This window comes from Paramisgurnus dabryanus, chromosome 21, assembly GCF_030506205.2.
Source record: "Paramisgurnus dabryanus chromosome 21, PD_genome_1.1, whole genome shotgun sequence".
Lineage (NCBI taxonomy): Eukaryota > Metazoa > Chordata > Actinopteri > Cypriniformes > Cobitidae > Paramisgurnus > Paramisgurnus dabryanus.
In genome coordinates, this window is record NC_133357.1 from 30,165,410 (window position 1) to 30,190,744 (window position 25,335).

General features: G+C 37.8%; 1 protein-coding gene across 1 annotated transcript; it reads right to left on the bottom strand.

Moving 5' to 3' along the window:
- LOC135775955 (NACHT, LRR and PYD domains-containing protein 3-like) lies at positions 1-23,531 on the bottom strand. Its single transcript, XM_065286557.1, has 15 exons — positions 23,481-23,531; positions 23,331-23,382; positions 23,128-23,212; positions 21,206-21,319; positions 20,999-21,056; positions 20,148-20,358; positions 18,294-20,043; positions 17,327-17,500; positions 16,654-16,827; positions 11,815-11,985; positions 6,617-6,787; positions 4,824-4,997; positions 4,558-4,731; positions 2,821-2,994; positions 1-1,954 (listed from the first exon to the last, which is right to left on the bottom strand). Exons 3-15 carry the CDS (start codon positions 23,130-23,132, stop codon positions 1,900-1,902), a joined length of 3,405 nt encoding a protein of 1,134 aa, XP_065142629.1. The 5' UTR covers positions 23,133-23,212; positions 23,331-23,382; positions 23,481-23,531; the 3' UTR covers positions 1-1,899.
- Positions 23,532-25,335: the final 1,804 nt, after the last annotated feature.

The window sequence follows — 25,335 nt, forward strand, 5'->3', positions numbered from 1 at the left end:
TAAAACATAAACATTGCAAATAACACCAGAATTAACAATTCATTTACATACACATATCCTCAAAATTAATCTTGTGTGACTGCTACTCTGTATATCGGGTGAATTTAGATCATGATTTTGAATGGAAGTCAATGACGCCCTCTGCCGGTTGGGTATACCAAGATGGCCGCTCGAACTGTGTACTGGCTTCACCTCACGCAGTTACGTTAAGCCTTCTATGCGCATTCCAGTAATTTATATAGTGTAGATCAATGGTTTGGATGGCTATTAGACATCTTTACTCTTTAAAACAATCTCAAACTCTTTACTCTCAAAATTGCATGCTGGGAAGTAAAAGATGTCGTAAATAAGGCAAGAAGAGCAGGATTCAATTGCAACGGTGTATATTTTATTAATCCAAGACGTGGTAATATAAAATATAAAATGGAACAATTTGAGGTAACATCAGACATTTATTATTTATTATCATTCATTATTTATTATATAGTTCATGGACTAGGTCTCACTAGATTATGGTGTAGCAGGACACGTTGTAGAAACTGAACTTAACTGGTAAGTGGAAAGTGACTATCAAAAAATGCCATACACCTGTGTATAAGTTTATCCATTTATTCTTCCATTTGCACTCAACTTTTCTACATGCCTGTCGAAGAGCCCGAGGGGCAACAGAATTTAGAATGAAAGGGCAAGAGGAATGATCCAGATGTGAAGAGGGATTTTCCAGAATTGTCATACAGGAGGCCCTAATAAATTTAATTTTTATAATGTTTAGTGTTGGTTATGGAATTAAAGGAAGTATATGTATATTATATGATAAAGAATTGTGATTAAAATATGGTGTAAATATTATACAGTTTTATAAAACACTATTGATGTCATACATGGAGGTATAAAGGTGATTGTGAAATTAAATGGTGTTTAAAGAACTGAGATTAAACTATTATGCAAATATGAAGCAGGGCAAAAGTTGTATAAGACACTTTTTAAAGTAAAAAATAAAACAATGCCTGGATGTATTAAAGTGATTGTAAAATTAGATAATGTGTATATGATAAAGATTTTTTTGGTTTTGTTCAAAAATATTTGTAGGTGTATAACTGGAATTTATGGGACATTTAACAAAATATGTATTTTAGGGAAAATATGTATGATATAATAATGTACTGGTTAAAGTGTGATTTGTACAAGGGGTGGGAAAAAAAAGCTTCTGCTTCATCCCGGTCCTTTTCGAACGTAATGATATTGTTTACAAGAATTAATTATGTATGAACTTTTATTGATATTAATATTTTTCTGTGGACAAATTGTATTATGATCATTTATGATATGGGTTTCGAAACAAATATAAAAAAATAACAGAAATGCAAAAAGTGAAATAAATAAAACAAGCAAGCAAAAATAATAATAGTACACGACCTCGCTCGGCTCACACACACACACACGCACACACGCACGCACGCACACACACACACACACACACACACAACAGCACTACAAGGCGACACATTACCCACAATGCTATCTGCGCAGACAAGTATGTTACACTCTTGAGTCAAAACCTCTTTGTAGGCTATAATGTTAAATTTGTACCTTTGAAAATTGTAGCTACTGTTGCTCATACAAGTCCATTAACACCAAACCCAGTCAAGGTTATGCTTAATTGGCTGTTAGGTACAGCAAACTTTAAAAGACTGTTTAAACAATAGGATCATAATAAATAAACAACAAAATGCTAAATCAGTCACAATTTTTTTAAAGGGTTATTAATTTACTTAGTCTTTATTATATGAAAAACTACCATTTAGTTTGTTTTTAAGCAGTTCACATCCTGTGTCCCCGTAAACCACATATACCAACTTAAACACACCATAATAATATACAATATCACAAATGTTCTTCTCATGGCCCTCCTTGCTTGATTCTCATAGAAGGTGACTTGTAGGGTGTGTTCATGCTGTTAAGAGAAAAGTTTGTTAATGTTTTTAAAGATGTTGTGAAGCCCCATTCACATACACACTGACTCAGTTGTTGCAATGGCCAATCTCTGTACAAGCTGCTGCCATGCTTTTCTTTCTCTTGTAATGCTACCAAACATCACAAGTAATAAACTGTCATACTGTGCCTCCATAAACATAGAAATTTACATTCAGATGATAAAACACATGTTTGATACAAATCACACCAGTGGAGATCACATACAAGATGAAATACAAGCAATGCATGCTCTTTGGCAGTGTGGCCATCTGCCTGCGGTAGTGTGTCGATTACCACTAGCACATACTGATGTTTTGTGTGCCCAGTGTTTGTCACTAATGCCACTAAAGACATGCAAAATAAAACATGAGCTGTATTATGATGAATAGGGGGAAGTGCAACGCTTTTCATGTTAGAGTAAAGGAAGTTTCAACTTCCAGTAAAGTCTTTATGTTCTTTATTACAGTCATTACTGTTTGACAACTATTATAAAAGCTTAGGAAACAAATTTATGTTACAGTTAATCATTGCTGGTTAGAAATACGTTTTACTGTCACCTTGCAATGTTATATATATTGGTACTCCTCTATTCATGTAGAGTAAATAATAAATACTGCAGGTAATAATGGAATTTTAACTAAGGAAACAAAAGTTATGGCAGTTGACATCATGTTTAATTGTTGTCGAGAAATATATTGTTGAATTGTGATTTCAGCACATGATTTTAGAGATATCTTTCTTTCCCTGTATAAATAGGTAGGTGTTGCATGGCCACCTAGTGGTGTGACTGCCCTTAAGAAACTTTGCTTGCATCAGAACTGTAATGATCACAAATCAGCTACTTACTCTAGTTTCTTCAGTTTACAGAGTGGATCCTTCATTAGATCAGAAAGCAGACTTTCGACTGTATCTCCTGGTTTATTCCAGTTTAGATTGAGTTCTGTCAGGTGTGATGGGTTTGATTTCAAAGCTGAAGCCAGAGCAGCACAACCTTCCTCTCCTATACCACAGTTAGACAACCTGCAGAGAACAACAGTGAAATACTCTGTTACAGATCTGGGTCTTCATTAGGACTACACATTTACATTCATTTGTGTTCAAATTAATTTCTGAATTTACATACATTTTACAGGAAAACAATTTGTTAATTGATAAAATTGTACAAAAAAATCTATTTGAATTAATTGTATAAATGATGTAATTCACTGTAATATTTGCACAACCCACTATGCTTTATACTTTATAGTTAGTGCCACTTCAAAATAAAATGAAAATAGTTTTTTGTTATTTAATATTTAATTAATAACAAATATTTAATATAAAATATTTTAATTATTTAAAAATCCAATTTTATAAAAAAAAACTTTTATTCAGATTTTAAGTCAAATTTATTTTTACAATGTTGTTTCAAAGCAGCTTTACATAAAAGATTAGAAGAAAGAAACCACAGAAAACAGGAAAATTATACATTTCTATTTTATTGTACTCATCCCTTACCAAAATTAGCCATGTTTTTGTAGTAGCCATGTTTTTGTTTTAATTACCATTGGCAAAACCCTGGTTTTACTGCAGCACAACCATAGATATTTTGTGGTAACCAAGGTTTAACTATAGGAACCATGTTTTTTTTGTTTTAACTTTTGTTAGGGATAAGCAGACTGTAATCTAATAAAATAGTATATACTTTATCTTTGACTATTAGACATTGGCTGTGTCCCAATTCAAAGGCTGCGACCTTCTAAGGACGTATTTTAAGACCGATTGAGTCACAGCAGCGCGACTTGAGGCTGGTAAGGACGTCCCAATTCAAAGAATGTTAGAATAAAGCCTCAAAATGTGTTCCCATTTCTCCGCGCTGTTAAGGATAGAACGAATGGATCCTTAACAGCCATGAATATCCCAAGATTCATTGCACGCCTGCAACGGCTGCATATAACGGCTGGATATTCTAAAATAAACAATTAAAGATGCAATTTGATAATCCGCGCTGCTAGAGGGTGCCAGATCAAATCAATAACAATGATGTAGATTAATGATGCTCTGAAGCAGTGTGGACTGATGGGATTTGTTGTCTTTAACTCAAACGCTGATGGTCATCAATCACATGGGAAAGAGAAATCATGTTACACATGAGGTAAAGTAATCAAGTTTTATAAATGTTGTGTTTGATGACATCGGTTTTTTTTTCATTATGTAAGGTTTCATGTAATGTTCAAAACATAATTGTTAGTCATAGATGTTACAGTATTAGTCCAATACGATGGTTTGTTAACACGGCACAAAATTAAGTGTTCAGATGAACAAACTTACCATAAAAAAGCGAGTGGCCCGACAGACGCTATTACTTCCGCATTTTTCCACGACACTGTTGTCTAAAATACATTTATTCTGATTAATATTTTTCTGATTTATTTTAATAAGTCAGAAATGTTTCCGCTATGTCCTGCTGACAGGCGCATGCAGCAGGTGACGCCAATTAAGGTTACATGCTTATAAGGTCGCAGCCCTTGAATTGGGACACAGCTATTTAGTCTATTAATGATAAATAACATGATAAATGCTTATATTGAAAAACAAACTCACTTGAGTATTTCAACTTTACAATGTGGATCCTCTATCAGAGAAGAGAGCAGTTTTCCTCCTGAATCCCCAGGTTTATTTTCACTCAGATTCAGTTCTCTAATGTACGAGGGGTTTGACTGCAGAGCAGAGATCAGAGCAGCACAACCTTCTTCTCCTATGCTGCAATTATACAACCTGCAGAAAAAGTGAGGATGTACAGTAAGAGCTATATCTACAGCATCTGTATTATATAAAAATGATCACATCAGTAAGATAACAAATCTAACTGTAGTTTCTCCAGTTTGCACTGTGGATCCTTCAGTAGATGAGAGAGCAGCTTCACTCCTGAGTCTCGTGGTTTATTTCCGCTCAGATCCAGCTCTCGCAGATGTGAGGGGTTTGATTTTAGAGCTAAAGCTAGAGCAGCACAACCTTCCTCTTTAATACTGCAGCAAGACAACCTGTGGAGAGATAAAATACTGTATTACTTCAAGTGATATATATATATACACACTGATCAGCCATAACATTATGACCACCTGCCTAATATTGTGTAGGTTCCCCTTTTGCCACCAAAACAGCCCTGACCTCCACTAGGCCTTTCTATCACAACCAGCATTCACTTTTTCAGAAGTTTTAGCTACAGTAGCTCATCTGTTGGATCAGACCACATTGGCCAGCCTTCGCCCCACATCAACTACACGTGTCCTCAAAATTGATGTGTTAGAAGCAGGACAAATGTGCAAGTGTAAGGATCTGACTGACACAATATTAGGCAGGTGGTCAAAATATTATGTATGTATGTATGTATATATATATATCAAACAGAGATGGTTTTTACTGATATGAGATTTTAATGGCCAATGTGGATATCTAAAGATATGTAGAGAGTTGGGTGGGCCAGCAAGTATATTATATATAACTTTATCACTCGCCATAGGCAAAGTCCATATCAGTTTTTATGACAACATCAGTATGGCAGATTCATCTGGCTGTGAACATGAGTGGTACAAATCAAATCCTTTGGCAAGGATACCATCACAGTATCTATAGTTATAGGGGAGATACTACATTTATGTATCATTAACTGTTTGCCGTATAACTTTGGATACCTGACCGCGATGGATACAATTCATGCTCTTTGTCGAAAAAGTTTTGTTTTATCCCCACATAGGTTTTTCTCCTGATCAGCCCTGCTGGCTATAGTTTGGGCCTTTCTTTTTGACCCCACCTGCTGTCTACATCTCGGTTATGTCTTTAAAACGTGTCAATGTTACTGTAATAACTTTCAAAAAAAAATCACTGAAGTGACAAATAAAAAATGTAATAAAAAGGAGCCAAAATTTCATCAGTAGCTACATTAAAATATCCACATGGTAAAAAAAATTATTCATGGGGCAGAGATAGGAATAGTTTACTAGAATCATAAAATGTTTTATATGATATGTGCAGAATGTCTTCAAAAGCGAAACAATATATTTGAGAGAAAATGATTCACATTCTAAACTTATTTAGTCAATGAATCATTAAAGACTACCATCATGGTGGTACATAGGTCTCATCGGTTCCTGCAGGTCATGTGACAAACAGACATATGACCACAAGACACATGAGAAAAAACATGACTGATGTGCCACCAGATTGTGTCGCCATGACAGTAGTTCCTCAAATAATGTGTATTAATAATCACTAAATAAGCACAAAATGTAAATAGCGTTTTCCTCACAAGCATTTATTAAGAGCCAGGATGTCATTTAATATATATCGGTTGAAGAAGGCTAGTCATATTCACCTAAATTATATGACGGTAAGAAAATTATGAGAGAAGTTTCATATTTGGGTAAACTATTCTTTGAATATGGGTTAGGGTAAAGTTTAGGGTTGTTACCTAGTAATTACACATTTACTGTACACTGTTAGTACATAGTATGTACAGGTAGAACAACACTGTAAGATAAAGTGGTATAAAAGGAGAAGGAGGGATGCTTGGACAATCCTGGTAATTTCAGATGTCAAAAAAGCATAAATGTAAAAAAACAGTGTGAAACCGATCGAAACACGGTCTGATAATTTGACTCACAATAGTTTCTCCACTTTACATTCTGGATCCTCCAGCAGTGCAGAAAACAGCTTTATCGAGTCGCCTGGATTGTTCCAGTTCAGATTGAGTTCTCTCAGATGTGAGGGGTTTGATCTCAGGGCTGAGGCCAGAGCAGCACAACCTTCCTCTGGGATGCTACAATTCGACAACCTAGACAATGGACAAGAAAATAAACTTATGTTACTGTAGTTCTATTATGTTTTTTAACTATTTGCTGATGTTAAGTTATGCTGTGTATGCCAGCAGCATTAACACTGTAAGAACACAGCTTCTGCATTTTCAATACACATGGCTTGTACAATCATGATAATCTATCGGGAAGCGGGCAGAGCCCGAGGAACTCCTCAATGTAGCCCTTAATCAGAAGTGTTGAGGATAATGGGAAACTTTGCCTGGAGGGAGATTGGAGAAAATGTGAAACAGGCAAGAAAACAGACTGAGAGTATGACAGTTACATATAAGGTGAGCAAGTGAGAAAAGACTGATCTCAGTTCTGGTTTTAGTAAAATCATTACTGAGCATGAATGGTCAGTAATAAACTCAAAAATAATACAACCTCTTCTAAATCGGAACATTAAACGCCTAAAATTACATTTGCTAAAATGAATTAGTTTTAATAAAATTGAAATGTATTTTGTTATTGTAAACTGATGGAATTTTCACTGTGAAAGTCAAGATGAATCTGAGTTTGTAAATTAATTTTTAAATATAATCATATGAAGACTTACAGCCCTAATGTAGCGTGTGAATATAGGTAGCTGATCCAAATCCGAAAGAAAACAGAACTATGATGGGCACAGGCAAGGCTTACATAAAATAACATCAAACATTTGTTCAACAACGACTGACATGGCATGGAAAACGTGAGGAACACAGAAACAATGGCACACATTAGAACTTCAAAATAAAGAGGAAGAGGGCCTGGAGACCAAGGCGAAGCCGGCAGAGGCGAGAGTCATGGCAGAGGCAGCAGAGCAGGAAGCAGAGCAGGAAGCAGGGCATTGCCGACAGAGCAGGAAGCCTGGGCTGAGCCAACAGAGCAGGAAGCCAGGGTGAAGCCATTAGAGCAGGAAACCAGGGCGGAGCCTAGGACCACTACCGAGCCGATGGAGGCTAGGACCAGTGCAGAACATGTGGAGGTTTGGACCAGGCTGGAGTCGATGGAGGCTGTGATTAGGGCAGAAACGGAGGAGCCAGAGATCAGGGAGAAGCCGCCAGCTGAAGACCAGAGAGGGACTGGTGGCGATGGGAACCAGGGCTGAGCTGAAGACCAGGGAGGCCCCTGTGCCAAAAGGAACCAGGGTGGAGCTTGAAACCATGTTGGTGCCGGTGGAGATGGAAACCAGGGCTGAACTGGAGATCAGGGTGGTTCATGTGGTCATAGGACCCAGGGTAAAACGGGAGACATGGTGGTGTCAGTGGCAACAGGAACCAAAGAGGAACTGAAGACCAGGGTACGGCCATCTTAGCTAGGACAGGGAACGAAGGTTGTTTGGTAGGGCTATCTTGGCCAGGACAAGGCTAACAACGATTGACAAACAAACTAAGAATAGGCAGAGGTATTTATACATGACAAGCACCAATGACAGAACAGAAAAAAATAATTACTATGGGGACAAATAGACAGGAAACTCAGATGAAGCCATATTGGCCATGACAAAAAGCACAGCAGACTCAGGTTCAGCCATCCCGGCTATGACAGGAGTCTTTGGGGACTCAGGTTGAGCAATCTCTGCCATGACAGGAAGCCCAACTGACTTAGGTTCAGACATATTGGCCATAACAATAAGCTCAAAGGACACTATTGGTTTATTAATCTTAGCTGTTACAGGAAGCTTTGTAATGGACTCATGCACTGCAGCGAATTCTAAAGGGAACCTTAGAGCAGTTTGTGGCCCAAACGCACCACAAGGTCATAGCCACAACAGGAAAAACAGCAGACAGTGGACAAACTTCTGACATCTCTCCGACCCCCAGACTTGGGACCATCGGAACAGATGACTTTGAAAACTTTAATCCACCATCTTGGGTTCAGGAACGGCACAGATGAAGGCTGGAAACATTGGTGTGGTGGCCAAGTTGTGAACTGGCACTGGAGAGGCGGCCATGTTGTCAGCTGGCTCTGGGGAGAAATCCTCCACAAACAATGTCCTTGCCATGCATACAAGGCTAAAGTAGGGCATTCAAGCTTTCATGACCAGCCCGGCTCCATGCCCGATGAAACCCAATGCCTACTGCCCCCCAAAAAAAAATTATAGGGGGAGCTTTCTCCTTCAACTCACCCCATGGTGAAGGGAAACCCAATGCCAATGCATAGTCCAAAAACTGAGAAAATGACCATATTAGTATCATATTAGATTATCTTGGTAAGGCTGATTTATGTCATAACAGAAAAAGTAAATCAACATAAAATCAGAGAGGTTAGAGGAGTTTGCAATGTCCAGAAAGTCTTTAATGTGTTCCTCAATGTAGTGTTGTAGTTCTCAGGACCGATCTCGGACCTCATGGTCCTCATTGGTCTTGACTCTATCTCGACCTGTCTTGGTCTTGGTCATGAGTTGGTCTCGGTTTAGGTGGTCTTGACTACAACACTACCTCAATGTGTTGCCTACCTTGACGTAGGCAAAACAGGGCTCTTGCTGGATCTTGGTCAGTTATTCTGAAACGTGTGGACAAAGGCAGGCATAGACAGCGAATACAAATGCAGTTTTAGGTTCAATAAAAACAAAGAAAACAACAGGCAAGGCTTACAGGAAATAGCATCAAACATTACCTTTAACAATGACTGACAAACAAACTAAGAAAATGCAGGGTATTTATACAAGAACCAATGTAAACACAAAGTTACACATAGTAACCATGCTAAAGAGCAATGAATCAGTCTGCTGCTGCATATGAATCAACTCTCCGCCCAAAGATTGTGTAAAATCTTATTTGATCAAAGCCTGAAACACTGTTCACTGGCTAAACAGTAAACCTATTTTACAACGTCAGCATTCTTACTAACTTAACTGTGACTGTCTATGTACCACAAATACAATGTTTAGTTAGTTCCCCTTACTTTGTTATACTGTTAAATGCAAACGGTGTTCTATAGTAAGGGAGGACATCCTTTTAAGGATACCATTTTAATATTGACTAGGGCTGTCACTTTTTATTCGATATTCGAATATGCATTCGAACATGACGTGAAATATCCGTATTCGAACTATAAATAAACCATCCGGTTTTTTAAATGCCATGTGTAGCGCATTTTTTACAGTAACACCTCGTAATAGGAAGGAGGCTGAGAGTGAGACCGACGACAGCAACTGTGCGCAAGAGAGGGAATCAAATGGGACCAACATGAACCTCATGTGCATGTCAAGATAGAATTATAGTTTGTATATAAAATGACATATTGTTTATAGTGTTAAATATTATAGCAGAATAAAAAGCTTGTGTTAATACGTTCGCATTATGAAATTAGCATGTATAAAGATAATTTCAAAATTTTTACAACGCAATGTAAACTTTATATTAAACAACAGCATTTGTCTTGTAAACGAATTTGAAATGATCATGTGCTGACTGTCGCGCGTCACATAGACGACAGAGTCAAGTGAGATCTGATTAACTCATCTATAAGTTTAATTTCATCTCAAGTATCAAAGGTTTTGTGCTCTCTATCATTGAAAACGGGCAAGCAAACAGCACGCGCAGGGTTAATGTACTTGTGAATGACGGTTCACAAACGCGCGGGATAGGCTATGTATGTATGTGTGCTTGTTGTCAATGACAGTTCTGGTCACAAACACGCTCAAGCGCGGGATATGTGTGCTTGTCAATGACGGAATTTCTGCCGAAATCTGCGGGCGCGAATTCCGTTTGCGTCTGCCTATATACTCCTGCTGCTATTTAAGTTGTCACGTTATTGTTTGTAACTGTTCTGAATCATTTTTTATGAGATTTTAATGGCCAATGTGGATATCTAAAGATATGTAGAGAGTTGGGTGGGCCAGCAAGTATATTATATATAACTTTATCACTCGCCATAGGCAAAGTCCATATCAGTTTTTATGACAACATCAGTATGGCAGATTCATCTGGCTGTGAACATGAGTGGTACAAATCAAATCCTTTGGCAAGGATACCATCACAGTATCTATAGTTATAGGGGAGATACTACATTTATGTATCATTAACTGTTTGCCGTATAACTTTGGATACCTGACCGCGATGGATACAATTCATGCTCTTTGTCGAAAAAGTTTTGTTTTATCCCCACATAGGTTTTTCTCCTGATCAGCCCTGCTGGCTATAGTTTGGGCCTTTCTTTTTGACCCCACCTGCTGTCTACATCTCGGTTATGTCTTTAAAACGTGTCAATGTTACTGTAATAACTTTCAAAAAAAAATCACTGAAGTGACAAATAAAAAATGTAATAAAAAGGAGCCAAAATTTCATCAGTAGCTACATTAAAATATCCACATGGTAAAAAAAATTATTCATGGGGCAGAGATAGGAATAGTTTACTAGAATCATAAAATGTTTTATATGATATGTGCAGAATGTCTTCAAAAGCGAAACAATATATTTGAGAGAAAATGATTCACATTCTAAACTTATTTAGTCAATGAATCATTAAAGACTACCATCATGGTGGTACATAGGTCTCATCGGTTCCTGCAGGTCATGTGACAAACAGACATATGACCACAAGACACATGAGAAAAAACATGACTGATGTGCCACCAGATTGTGTCGCCATGACAGTAGTTCCTCAAATAATGTGTATTAATAATCACTAAATAAGCACAAAATGTAAATAGCGTTTTCCTCACAAGCATTTATTAAGAGCCAGGATGTCATTTAATATATATCGGTTGAAGAAGGCTAGTCATATTCACCTAAATTATATGACGGTAAGAAAATTATGAGAGAAGTTTCATATTTGGGTAAACTATTCTTTGAATATGGGTTAGGGTAAAGTTTAGGGTTGTTACCTAGTAATTACACATTTACTGTACACTGTTAGTACATAGTATGTACAGGTAGAACAACACTGTAAGATAAAGTGGTATAAAAGGAGAAGGAGGGATGCTTGGACAATCCTGGTAATTTCAGATGTCAAAAAAGCATAAATGTAAAAAAACAGTGTGAAACCGATCGAAACACGGTCTGATAATTTGACTCACAATAGTTTCTCCACTTTACATTCTGGATCCTCCAGCAGTGCAGAAAACAGCTTTATCGAGTCGCCTGGATTGTTCCAGTTCAGATTGAGTTCTCTCAGATGTGAGGGGTTTGATCTCAGGGCTGAGGCCAGAGCAGCACAACCTTCCTCTGGGATGCTACAATTCGACAACCTAGACAATGGACAAGAAAATAAACTTATGTTACTGTAGTTCTATTATGTTTTTTAACTATTTGCTGATGTTAAGTTATGCTGTGTATGCCAGCAGCATTAACACTGTAAGAACACAGCTTCTGCATTTTCAATACACATGGCTTGTACAATCATGATAATCTATCGGGAAGCGGGCAGAGCCCGAGGAACTCCTCAATGTAGCCCTTAATCAGAAGTGTTGAGGATAATGGGAAACTTTGCCTGGAGGGAGATTGGAGAAAATGTGAAACAGGCAAGAAAACAGACTGAGAGTATGACAGTTACATATAAGGTGAGCAAGTGAGAAAAGACTGATCTCAGTTCTGGTTTTAGTAAAATCATTACTGAGCATGAATGGTCAGTAATAAACTCAAAAATAATACAACCTCTTCTAAATCGGAACATTAAACGCCTAAAATTACATTTGCTAAAATGAATTAGTTTTAATAAAATTGAAATGTATTTTGTTATTGTAAACTGATGGAATTTTCACTGTGAAAGTCAAGATGAATCTGAGTTTGTAAATTAATTTTTAAATATAATCATATGAAGACTTACAGCCCTAATGTAGCGTGTGAATATAGGTAGCTGATCCAAATCCGAAAGAAAACAGAACTATGATGGGCACAGGCAAGGCTTACATAAAATAACATCAAACATTTGTTCAACAACGACTGACATGGCATGGAAAACGTGAGGAACACAGAAACAATGGCACACATTAGAACTTCAAAATAAAGAGGAAGAGGGCCTGGAGACCAAGGCGAAGCCGGCAGAGGCGAGAGTCATGGCAGAGGCAGCAGAGCAGGAAGCAGAGCAGGAAGCAGGGCATTGCCGACAGAGCAGGAAGCCTGGGCTGAGCCAACAGAGCAGGAAGCCAGGGTGAAGCCATTAGAGCAGGAAACCAGGGCGGAGCCTAGGACCACTACCGAGCCGATGGAGGCTAGGACCAGTGCAGAACATGTGGAGGTTTGGACCAGGCTGGAGTCGATGGAGGCTGTGATTAGGGCAGAAACGGAGGAGCCAGAGATCAGGGAGAAGCCGCCAGCTGAAGACCAGAGAGGGACTGGTGGCGATGGGAACCAGGGCTGAGCTGAAGACCAGGGAGGCCCCTGTGCCAAAAGGAACCAGGGTGGAGCTTGAAACCATGTTGGTGCCGGTGGAGATGGAAACCAGGGCTGAACTGGAGATCAGGGTGGTTCATGTGGTCATAGGACCCAGGGTAAAACGGGAGACATGGTGGTGTCAGTGGCAACAGGAACCAAAGAGGAACTGAAGACCAGGGTACGGCCATCTTAGCTAGGACAGGGAACGAAGGTTGTTTGGTAGGGCTATCTTGGCCAGGACAAGGCTAACAACGATTGACAAACAAACTAAGAATAGGCAGAGGTATTTATACATGACAAGCACCAATGACAGAACAGAAAAAAATAATTACTATGGGGACAAATAGACAGGAAACTCAGATGAAGCCATATTGGCCATGACAAAAAGCACAGCAGACTCAGGTTCAGCCATCCCGGCTATGACAGGAGTCTTTGGGGACTCAGGTTGAGCAATCTCTGCCATGACAGGAAGCCCAACTGACTTAGGTTCAGACATATTGGCCATAACAATAAGCTCAAAGGACACTATTGGTTTATTAATCTTAGCTGTTACAGGAAGCTTTGTAATGGACTCATGCACTGCAGCGAATTCTAAAGGGAACCTTAGAGCAGTTTGTGGCCCAAACGCACCACAAGGTCATAGCCACAACAGGAAAAACAGCAGACAGTGGACAAACTTCTGACATCTCTCCGACCCCCAGACTTGGGACCATCGGAACAGATGACTTTGAAAACTTTAATCCACCATCTTGGGTTCAGGAACGGCACAGATGAAGGCTGGAAACATTGGTGTGGTGGCCAAGTTGTGAACTGGCACTGGAGAGGCGGCCATGTTGTCAGCTGGCTCTGGGGAGAAATCCTCCACAAACAATGTCCTTGCCATGCATACAAGGCTAAAGTAGGGCATTCAAGCTTTCATGACCAGCCCGGCTCCATGCCCGATGAAACCCAATGCCTACTGCCCCCCAAAAAAAAATTATAGGGGGAGCTTTCTCCTTCAACTCACCCCATGGTGAAGGGAAACCCAATGCCAATGCATAGTCCAAAAACTGAGAAAATGACCATATTAGTATCATATTAGATTATCTTGGTAAGGCTGATTTATGTCATAACAGAAAAAGTAAATCAACATAAAATCAGAGAGGTTAGAGGAGTTTGCAATGTCCAGAAAGTCTTTAATGTGTTCCTCAATGTAGTGTTGTAGTTCTCAGGACCGATCTCGGACCTCATGGTCCTCATTGGTCTTGACTCTATCTCGACCTGTCTTGGTCTTGGTCATGAGTTGGTCTCGGTTTAGGTGGTCTTGACTACAACACTACCTCAATGTGTTGCCTACCTTGACGTAGGCAAAACAGGGCTCTTGCTGGATCTTGGTCAGTTATTCTGAAACGTGTGGACAAAGGCAGGCATAGACAGCGAATACAAATGCAGTTTTAGGTTCAATAAAAACAAAGAAAACAACAGGCAAGGCTTACAGGAAATAGCATCAAACATTACCTTTAACAATGACTGACAAACAAACTAAGAAAATGCAGGGTATTTATACAAGAACCAATGTAAACACAAAGTTACACATAGTAACCATGCTAAAGAGCAATGAATCAGTCTGCTGCTGCATATGAATCAACTCTCCGCCCAAAGATTGTGTAAAATCTTATTTGATCAAAGCCTGAAACACTGTTCACTGGCTAAACAGTAAACCTATTTTACAACGTCAGCATTCTTACTAACTTAACTGTGACTGTCTATGTACCACAAATACAATGTTTAGTTAGTTCCCCTTACTTTGTTATACTGTTAAATGCAAACGGTGTTCTATAGTAAGGGAGGACATCCTTTTAAGGATACCATTTTAATATTGACTAGGGCTGTCACTTTTTATTCGATATTCGAATATGCATTCGAACATGACGTGAAATATCCGTATTCGAACTATAAATAAACCATCCGGTTTTTTAAATGCCATGTGTAGCGCATTTTTTACAGTAACACCTCGTAATAGGAAGGAGGCTGAGAGTGAGACCGACGACAGCAACTGTGCGCAAGAGAGGGAATCAAATGGGACCAACATGAACCTCATGTGCATGTCAAGATAGAATTATAGTTTGTATATAAAATGACATATTGTTTATAGTGTTAAATATTATAGCAGAATAAAAAGCTTGTGTTAATACGTTCGCATTATGAAATTAGCATGTATAAAGATAATTTCAAAATTTTTACAACGCAATGTAAACTTTATATTAAACAACAGCATTTGTCTTGTAAACGAATTTGAAATGATCATGTGCTGACTGTCGCGCGTCACATAGACGACAGAGTCAAGTGAGATCTGATTAACTCATCTATAAGTTTAATTTCATCTCAAGTATCAAAGGTTTTGTGCTCTCTATCATTGAAAACGGGCAAGCAAACAGCACGCGCAGGGTTAATGTACTTGTGAATGACGGTTCACAAACGCGCGGGATAGGCTATGTATGTATGTGTGCTTGTTGTCAATGACAGTTCTGGTCACAAACACGCTCAAGCGCGGGATATGTGTGCTTGTCAATGACGGAATTTCTGCCGAAATCTGCGGGCGCGAATTCCGTTTGCGTCTGCCTATATACTCCTGCTGCTATTTAAGTTGTCACGTTATTGTTTGTAACTGTTCTGAATCATTTTTTATATATATAAGTTTGTTATTCATAAGTTGATAACCTGCTGTTTCAAACATTAAGTAAAAAAGTAATCCAGACAACCCTGTTTATGACTGTCACTGTTAATAATTTTGTGATTGAATCTCCATTACGGTGGGTTTTTGATGCGCGTGGGGGGGGCGCCTAGATATTCGAATATATTCGGATACATTGCCTGATATTCGAAATCCGTTCGAATTTGATTTTCCTCAAAAGTGACAGCCCTAATATTGACCTATTCAAATATAGCCTTTTACTAAACACCCTTAAACTGACAGATACTTTTGTGTAACTGTAACAGATTACAAAGTAACCCTTCCAACCCCGTTTATAAAAAACCAAGTAAACTGCTCTCATGTGATGGTGTACCCCTCAGACACACCATATAACATATGGTAACAAATGATAAGATAACGTTTTAACAAAAACTGTACAGTTTAAAAAGTTTTAACATGCTTCTGTGCTTTTGGGAATGCCTGGCAATAGTGTTTTTATTGTCTTAGTTTCTTTTTTTCATGCTAAAAGTCGCTAACTTTTAAATTAACTGGAGTTTGCCTTTTTTAAACTTAGAATTTAACTTTTATTTCACATAACACTGTCCCAATGACCTATGATGATATATGAATATAAATAAAATGTAAGAGTTCTGTACTTATTATTTAAATGTCATGTTCTTCCTGATCCCGTTTTCAAACTCTAGTTAGTGTGTAATGTTGCTGTTAGATCATAAATAATACCTGTAAAATGCTAAAGCTCAAAGTTCACTGCCAGGCGATATATTTTCTTTAACAAAAGTCCCTTTTCAAAGCCTACAGCGAATGGCCGGTTTGGACTACAGCCCTTTACTTCATTTATAAGACTCACCCTATTTTCTCCAGTTTACAATGTGAATCTTTTAGTAGATCAGAGAGCAGCTGCACACCAGAGTCTCCAGGTTTATTGTCACTCAGATTGAGCTCTCTTAGGGATGAGGGGTTTGACTTCAGAGCCAATGCTAGATCTATACAGCCTTTATTTGTGATACTGCAGTTTGACAGTCTAGAAAAGAGAGAAAAAATACACTTGCATCTCAATAAAGGGACTTAGCTACAAGACAAGTGTGCATTAATGACAACAAAATAACAGCGATTAAGGGTTTTTATCATTTCCAAGTTTAAGCTGTCATTTAATCACACATGATCAGATAATAACCCCATTTATAAAGTTTTAGGAAGTTCACTTTTTTTGCTGTTGTCCGAAATAAAAATTAAGGAAATCTCTTTTTGTAACATTCTCCATTGTTTTGTTTGGTTTGCCCTACTTTTGTGTTATTAACACGTGTTACGTGTATTTTAATAACGTATGCCTAACTCAGAGGTGTACTTAAAAGCAAGTGAACCTCAAGGAGCAGGCTAAGGCAACTTATATCTTTCTTTCTTGCAAATGTCACAAGGTGTCATTATATATGTAAACCTGTGTATATAACTACTGAAAATACTTTTAATATTTACTTTAACACTGTATGTGACAAGAAACAATATAATTAATGTTAACCTACTGTAATATCTCCACTTTACAGTGCTGATTCTTCAGTCCAGCAGAGAGAATCTTGATTCCTGAATCCTGTAGATTGTTGTAACTCAGGTTTAGCTTTCTCAGATTTGAGGTCTTCGATTCGAGAACAGAGGCCAGAGCAGAACAGCTCATCTCTCTAAGATTACAGCCACTTAGACTAGAAGCAAAACAAGCGAGTGTCAAGACAATGACCCTAAAACATCTAAAACTATACTCACATAATCAGCACTTAATGTGGAATAAAGTTGCTTAGTTTTTTTTTGGGGGGGGGCACAAAAAGTATTCTCATCGCTTCATGAAATGAAGATTGAAACACTGCAGGCACATGGACTATTTTAACAATGTCTTTGCTGCCTTTCTAGGCCTGAATGGCTGTTTCCATCCAAATGTGAAGTGAATCTTTTCAAAATTCATAAAAACAACTGCGAATTAGGTGAGTTTCAACAAAAAATGAAGCCACCGGCCACCACTGCTACTATGACTTATGTAGAGATACTTAAAATATAGTGTTATGCAGGGTTCACACCAGATGCGGTAGAGGCGGCAAGCGCAAGTGATTTACGTGTTAAGTCAATGCAAAGATGTGATTTAGCATACTGCAGCGTGGTAAGAGCTGATGGCGCGTTCCACGTGAATTGAGCGTTGCAGCGGGAACGCGAAAGTTAAAAAATCTGACTTTCGGCGGATTTCCGTACCGTGTTAACCATTTAGGACCTTGCTGTAGTAGTGACGTGACTACAGGAAGCGAGCGAAGTCGAAAAAGCCCCTCTCTTGATACAAATTTCCAAGTGAATGTCTCGAATGACTAGGCGTTCACGCACGAAAGAATGCGAATTACGTGCAAATGGCACATTTTTGCCGCCTCTACCGCGGCTAGTGTGAATGCACCATTAGTATTTCTTTAAAATATACCACATTAAAATAATAAATTTTAAGTTGGAAATACACACATAGCTTTTCTAGATGCTTTGACCACTGGCAGCAAACTCAGAAGACATTTCTCTGATGGATGGTATTTATTCAGTCTAAACTCATCCAGCTCCTCTTCTGAGTTCAGCAACACAAATGCCAGAGCCGACCACTGAGAAGGAGACAAATTGACAATAGACGGTTGACCGGCACTTGCTCCGCTCAGGTATGTTTGGACTTCCCGCACTAGAGAATGATCATGCAGTTCATTCAGACAGTGGAACAGATTAATGGATTTCTCTGGAGAAGGATTTTCTCTGATCTTCTGCTTAATATAGTCGGCTATTTCCTGTGCGTGAAAGCTGCTTACTGTTTGTGTCAGCAAGACTTTTAGGAGATCCTGATTGGGCTTTAGCGAAAGACCCAGAAGAAAACGCAGGTAAAGATCCAGATGTCCGTTCTCACTCTGTAACGTTTTATCTACTTCCCCCTTTAGAAAATCAGATGCATTTGATTGGTTTTCTTTGTCCTCGCCAAAGACCAGACATTTAAATAAGGCAGCAAGAAACTCTTGGATGCTCAGATGTACAAAACTGTAAACCTTCCCTTGGTACAGTCCAAACTCCTCTCTGAAGATCTGAGTACAAACTCCTGAATACACAGATGCTTCTTTAACATCAAATCCACATTCTCTTAGATCCTCCTCGTAGAAGATCAGGTTCCCTTTCTCTAGTTCTTGAAAAGCCAGCTTCCCCAGGGAAAACACAATGTCTCTGGTCTGGTGAGGATCATTTTCACGACTTCCATGATATTTCTGGCTCATCTGTTTCATCTGAAAGATCAAAAAGTGTGTGAACATTTGAGTGAGAGTCTTGGGGATCTCTGCTTTACTCTCTGCTTTACTCAACATCTTCTCTAGAACAGTGGCTGTAATCCAACAGAAGACTGGGATGTGACACATGATGTATAGACTCCTGGATGATTTGATGTGTGTGATGATTCTGTTGGCCAGAATTTGATCATTTATTCTCTTCATGAAATACTCATCCTTCTGAGGGTCACTGAAGCCTCTTATTTCTGTTACATGGTCAACATACTCAGGAGGAATCTGATTGGCTGCTGCTGGTCGAGTGGTGATCCAGATCAGAGCAGAAGGAAGCAGATTCCCTTTGATGAGATTTGACAGCAGCACATCCACTGAGGCTGATTGTTTTACATCAAACAAAATTTGATTGTTTGAGAAATCTAGAGGTAGTCGACACTCATCCAGACCATCAAAGATAAACAACATTTTATAGTTGTCATAGTGTCTCTTTTTCAATTGTCTAAGTTCTATAAAAAAGTGATGAAGAAGCTCTATCAAATTAAAATTTTTCTGCCTCATCAGATTCAGTTCTCTAAATGGAAGTGGAAATATGAAGTGAACATCCTGATTTGCTTTTCCTTCAGCCCAGTCCAGAATGAACTTCTGCACAGAGACGGTTTTTCCAATTCCAGCAACTCCTTTAGTCAACACAGTTCTGATGGGTTTGTTTTGTCCAGTTAAAGCTTTAAAGATGTCATTACATTTGATTGGTGTTTCTTGAGTCTCTGGTCTCCTGGATGCTGTCTCAATCTGTCTCACCTCATGCTCATTATTGACCTCTCCGCTCCCTCCTTCTGTTATGTACAGCTCTGTGTAGATCTCATTTAAAAGTGTTGAGCCACTTTGATTTGGTATTCCTTCGTTAATGTTTTGAAATTTTATCTCAAGTCTAGATTTATGTTTTTGCTGATACACTGTGGCCAGTTCTGTTATGATGATGGAAAATAGAAAAGCAAATAGAACTGTCAATTTCAGCAATTTTAATATAGTTTATTGTGTTATTTGTATGTAATAATGACATCACCCTTACTGTTCAGTAGTAAGTTTGCAAGGTCTGTCTGGTTCATCTTCTTCAGGACGTGCTGTGTGATCTTCAGAAGCTCCTCTCTGACTCTGCCATGATCTTCATCCTCCTCCTCCTCCTCCTCTTTATTAGACCTTGTTGGGTAATCTGGGCTTAGTTGTCTCTTAAAACACTTTAACTCTTTCTTTATCAGAGAGATGATTTGAAGCTCAACTTCCTAAAGAAAAAGAAAAAACACACACAAGTAGTAACTTCTTCAGTTCAGTACAGTACAGGAAGTGGGCAGCTGTATGAAGGGTCAAGCTTGTAACCTGAGAGTTGCCAGTTCAAATTTTATGGCTGGCATGTTGGGACTGGGGTGCTGTTAAGCAAGGAACCTGTCCCCCAAGGTGACTGTGTGTCCACGACTTTCTGTGCATGTATTCACTATTTACTGGATGGGTTAAATGCAGAGGCCACATTCCAAGTATGGGTTACCATGCATAGAGAAGGTAGGCTAGGAATAATAATCCCATGATGGGATAAAATTGGTCACATTGATCTAAAGGGAAGATCGATTAGCTGCGCTGTCAACTTCATGAGAACCATGAGAATCAGCTTCACGGAAGAGTTTCATGACTGAACGGTATATTTCTTGACCTTTTGCAGTCTATACTTTGCAGCCTATTTGGTCTATACTAGTATTCTAAGTGTTACCATTCTAGTGCTTTATCAAACCAAGATTATTTTGTTAAAATGTTTTCTTTTTTGTTATCAGCCTTTAACATCCTTATCAAAAATGTGCCTCTTGGTTTGATATTTTTGTTATTAAATGCAGTTAATAATGTGTTTGTTATCACAATTTTAAACATACAAACCTTGAAAATTGTCTCCACTTTCTTTTGTCTGGAGGAATCCGACCGAATCTGTTTGTTACTGTTAATTAAAAGAAATGCTGTTAGAAGTCCAGGACATACACTCAAGTCTCTTTATTTCTTACTTACTGAGAAATAACTTAATTTATTGCTCAACAAAGGTCAAATTAATTAATTACATTTCCTAAACCATGGGGCGGCTGTCCTTACCTCTGCTCAGCAGAAGAGTCTCCATCTTTAAAATGAACTGGATGTCCCATAGACTGATTGCTCTTCACAGACATACACTTAACGTCTGATGATACTGATCTCTCTTTAGCTGAACTATAACAAAAAATAAACTGGTTTTAAAGCTCACATACACACGCTGTTTCTGCATTTCTGATGTTAATCTGGAGTACCTATAGAGAAGTATTACACCCTTCATATCTCTGAAGAGTCTTTAGTTTAATTAGATTTATAAAAGAAAGATTAGCTTTACCAATTCTTTCTGATAACGTACGAAAAAATGAAGAAGGACTTTTAGCTTAATATATGTAATATAGTTACTACTGCGGGAGGAGCGAGTATGAGTCATGCAACACTATACAACACTGTTTAACTTATGATTCACTACATGTTTGTGTCATTTATATAATATGCACGCGCCTATTTCCAACATAACACAAGGTCTTAATTACCGCATGCAACTCATGACCCGGTTGGGACTTTTCAATGAAATCCAGCGCATCAAACACACACGCAAAACTCCGCTGCTTCCCCGGATAAACAAACTATATCACTTGTACGAACCCTGGCAAAGTGCACAGAAATACTCTGTAACACGCCCAACTGCTTTTTTGGCACTTTGCCTACGTTTAGCATGAGGAAACAATTCTTAAACAGTCTTAATAATTCAGAATGCATGAAATACCATTGAACCACTCTTTTAACATGTAAATTCAGATTTAGGGATTTCGCAGATGCTTTTATCCAAAGCAACTTGCAGTGCATAAATTTTAGGGATGGGAAGATTCCCCGAATCGTTCAGTGCATCGGCATAAAAAGTTTAAAAACTGCGCATCGGATACAAATTAGCATTTGCATCACGATGCATCATTTCTAAAAAAAAGAAGATGCATCATTTCTTAGAAGATGCATCATTTCTAAAAAAAAAAATGCATCGGTAAAAAACTGATTTATGTATGTATATTTATTAGAAGTAGATGCGCTGTACATTTATTATTTAGAAACTGCTGTCTGAGATCTACTTATGATGTCCGCGTGGTTTTTACATTCAAAAACATCAAAAGCAATAAGTAATAGGCTATTTTGTAACCTGGTTCTGAGGCTGTCTGGAGAAATGCTCAGTTTGAAGTGGTGGCCCGCATTGAAGACCTGGACCTAAACGCCCACTGCTATGATTGGATAGCTTTATTCCCAAACTCAAACTTATACAGCACTGATGCAGCATTACATGTGTACAGATAAATGTGCACTAAATACAACTTTAGAGCTAGAATGTATAATAATTATTGAAAACAGTAAAGAACATCAGAACAACATTGAAATAGATGTGTTTACATTAAATATTTCAATGTAATGCATTTACTATAATAAAATACAATCTTTACACACATTGCCTAAAGAAACAGATTCCCTAGAATAACTTTCTTACATATCTCAGTTTAAGTTGTTGGTAAAATGAACACATTGTGATACTGTTCAATATCAGTTTTTCTGAGTTTAGTAGAAAACTACCACAATTTTGAATTTACATTTTATACATGGTCTTGGTATTTAAAACAAGGACAATAAAAGCTGGAAAGCGGCATTTGTAAACCATCTTTCAGGAACCTAATGTCCATGTTTATAGACCATTTTGCAAGATGTAAACTGGTCCAGAAACACTTACTGTTTTAGTCTGTAACTTTTTACTTAATTCACACATCTTATTTTTAGAGATGTTTGTTTAACTGTTGATTCAGTTCTATATGTTCTATTGGTTGTATTTATCCCAACGTTTATGTAGTGTTAAAAAACTGAAAGTGCTTCTGGACCAGTGTTGTTTACATCTTGCAAAATAGTTTTGGGTTTAGATGAAAACCCAACTGGCCTAAAAAAGAAATGCAAAAAAGTCAAGTAAATCTTACCTCATGTTGTATCAATTTTTCCACATGAGAGACTTAAACCAGAAATATCCTGAAAAATCTTCCTTATTTCTGTTTGACTTTATTTCTAAAAACACATAGCGTTCCAATATATTGTTAATAAATGACACATATATTATTGTTAACACATAAGTTAAAGATGTATGCTAGCTGATGCTTTAATTTAATATCGAAACCTAACTCACTATACAGAAATGCAAATATAGGAAATCCGGATCTATCTGGGTGGCCACTTCACTGCAGATACAAGGCAAAGAAAGATAATGAAATGTCAAGAAAAACGTTCCAGACCACAATACATTATTAGATATAACAAATACATTTTGAACAATAACCTTTGCTGCATCCGTGGAAAGACGACCCCTCACCCCAATAGTCTTTGTTTTTGGTACTTTCGCGTTTACTTTCGGTCTTTGCTCTCGCGATATTTGACGTCATACACTGATCGGTCGAAACGCCTCAAATCTTTTATTTAACCTGTGAAGGCAAAGGCATGTTTGTTAAATGCGTTTAAATATACACTATAATTTAAAAGATGACGCTATTTTGGGGCAAAAGCAGTGTTTTTAAACTTTTGACTTTTAATTTCCCTATCAGTAAATCATAAATAAACCGCTTCCTTTAAAACTAAATGAGTTGTATTCGAAGAAGTCAATATAAAAGAGTCTGGGTTACCAATTCTGTTCGTTTCCACATTCATAGTTTAAGGGAGTTTAATTTCACCACTAAGGGGCGCTAAAGGGTTCAGATGGGGCACAGACAGAAAACGGATAAGGTGGTGGTCTGCCCTGATATTACAGCTCTGGAAAAATTAAGAGAGCATTTCTACATGTATGGCAGTCACTCCGGTGTCTTAAGTTGAATTTTCAAGAAAACCTGAGGAGTGACATGCAAAGATATGTGAATAACAGTCCGGGGTATTCCATAATTTCTGAACTCTCCTTAAATGCATGACAAAAAAAAAGGATTGTGTTGTTAATTCTTTCATTTTGTCCAAACTGCAAATATAGAAATAAAAAGTTTTTGTTTAGAAAATGTTGTCAGAAGTTCACTGAATGAAACAAAAGTAATAATTTTATCTAAACACAAACCTACATAGTAAATCCAGAAAAACAGAAACTAATTTTGAAGCGGTCTCTTAATTTGTGCAGAGTTGTATATTTACAGTACTAACTGACCGGCTATTAACACTCAACTAAAATTGTCAGGATTTACAGGATGAACCCAAGTACAGACAGAACCGGATTAACAAAGATCGCTTTATTTGAAAAAACAGGAAAATTAAACCCACGAGGGGGTAAAACATTGACAAGATAAACAAACACAAGCTAGACTTTTAACAAGACTATAAACTTGACACTAAACATAATAACAATGAACATGACAATAAACAAGACTAAAAAAAAACACTTGACTAGATACTTGCTTGAACAGGAATGATACAGGCAAAAGACTTCTCACAGGCAAAATTCAAAACAAACAAGCACAGAACAATAAACACAAGGACTTTAAATAGGGAGAAACTAATGAGGGGAACACGTGACAATGATTAAACCATAAAGACAAACCAGGGAGAGGGATAAAAGTGACAAAACAAGGAAAACACGTGGTCTAATTTTAAAACAGCATGATCACGTGTTCCCACACAAAATACTGCCAGAACCCTGCCACAACTAGATATTAATACAAGACAAGACTCTGGCAGGATCCTGACAAAAATGTTTCTCATGATCCTAAAAATCTTTTAGTCTGAAGTTATATGTGTAATTGCTTAAAATAAGTGCAACTAAAATATAGTTGTGCCAAACATATTCATTTCTTTCATTAAGTTTCAAACCTTTCAAGAAGATACTGAGGATTGAGACTGAATATTGAAAAAAAGCAATAAGAGCCTAGAATAGATTATATTAAATATTCTTATTTATCTTAAGAAATGTCTTGATAAAATGCTGTGAGTACGATTTTGCAAATTCTAGTCAAAGAGTGACTACATTGAAGATGATCAAATATAACAGTTTTTATTTTATTTTATTCTTTCAGTCCACAGCAAAATGTTGTGTTATTCCACAGTTTTGATTAGTTCATTATTCTGTAATGTGGGGAAAATACAGATAGAATGAATATATGTCTAAATTTTTGACTGGTAATGTGCATATATATATTTGCACTCAGGAGAAGCTCCTGTAGCCA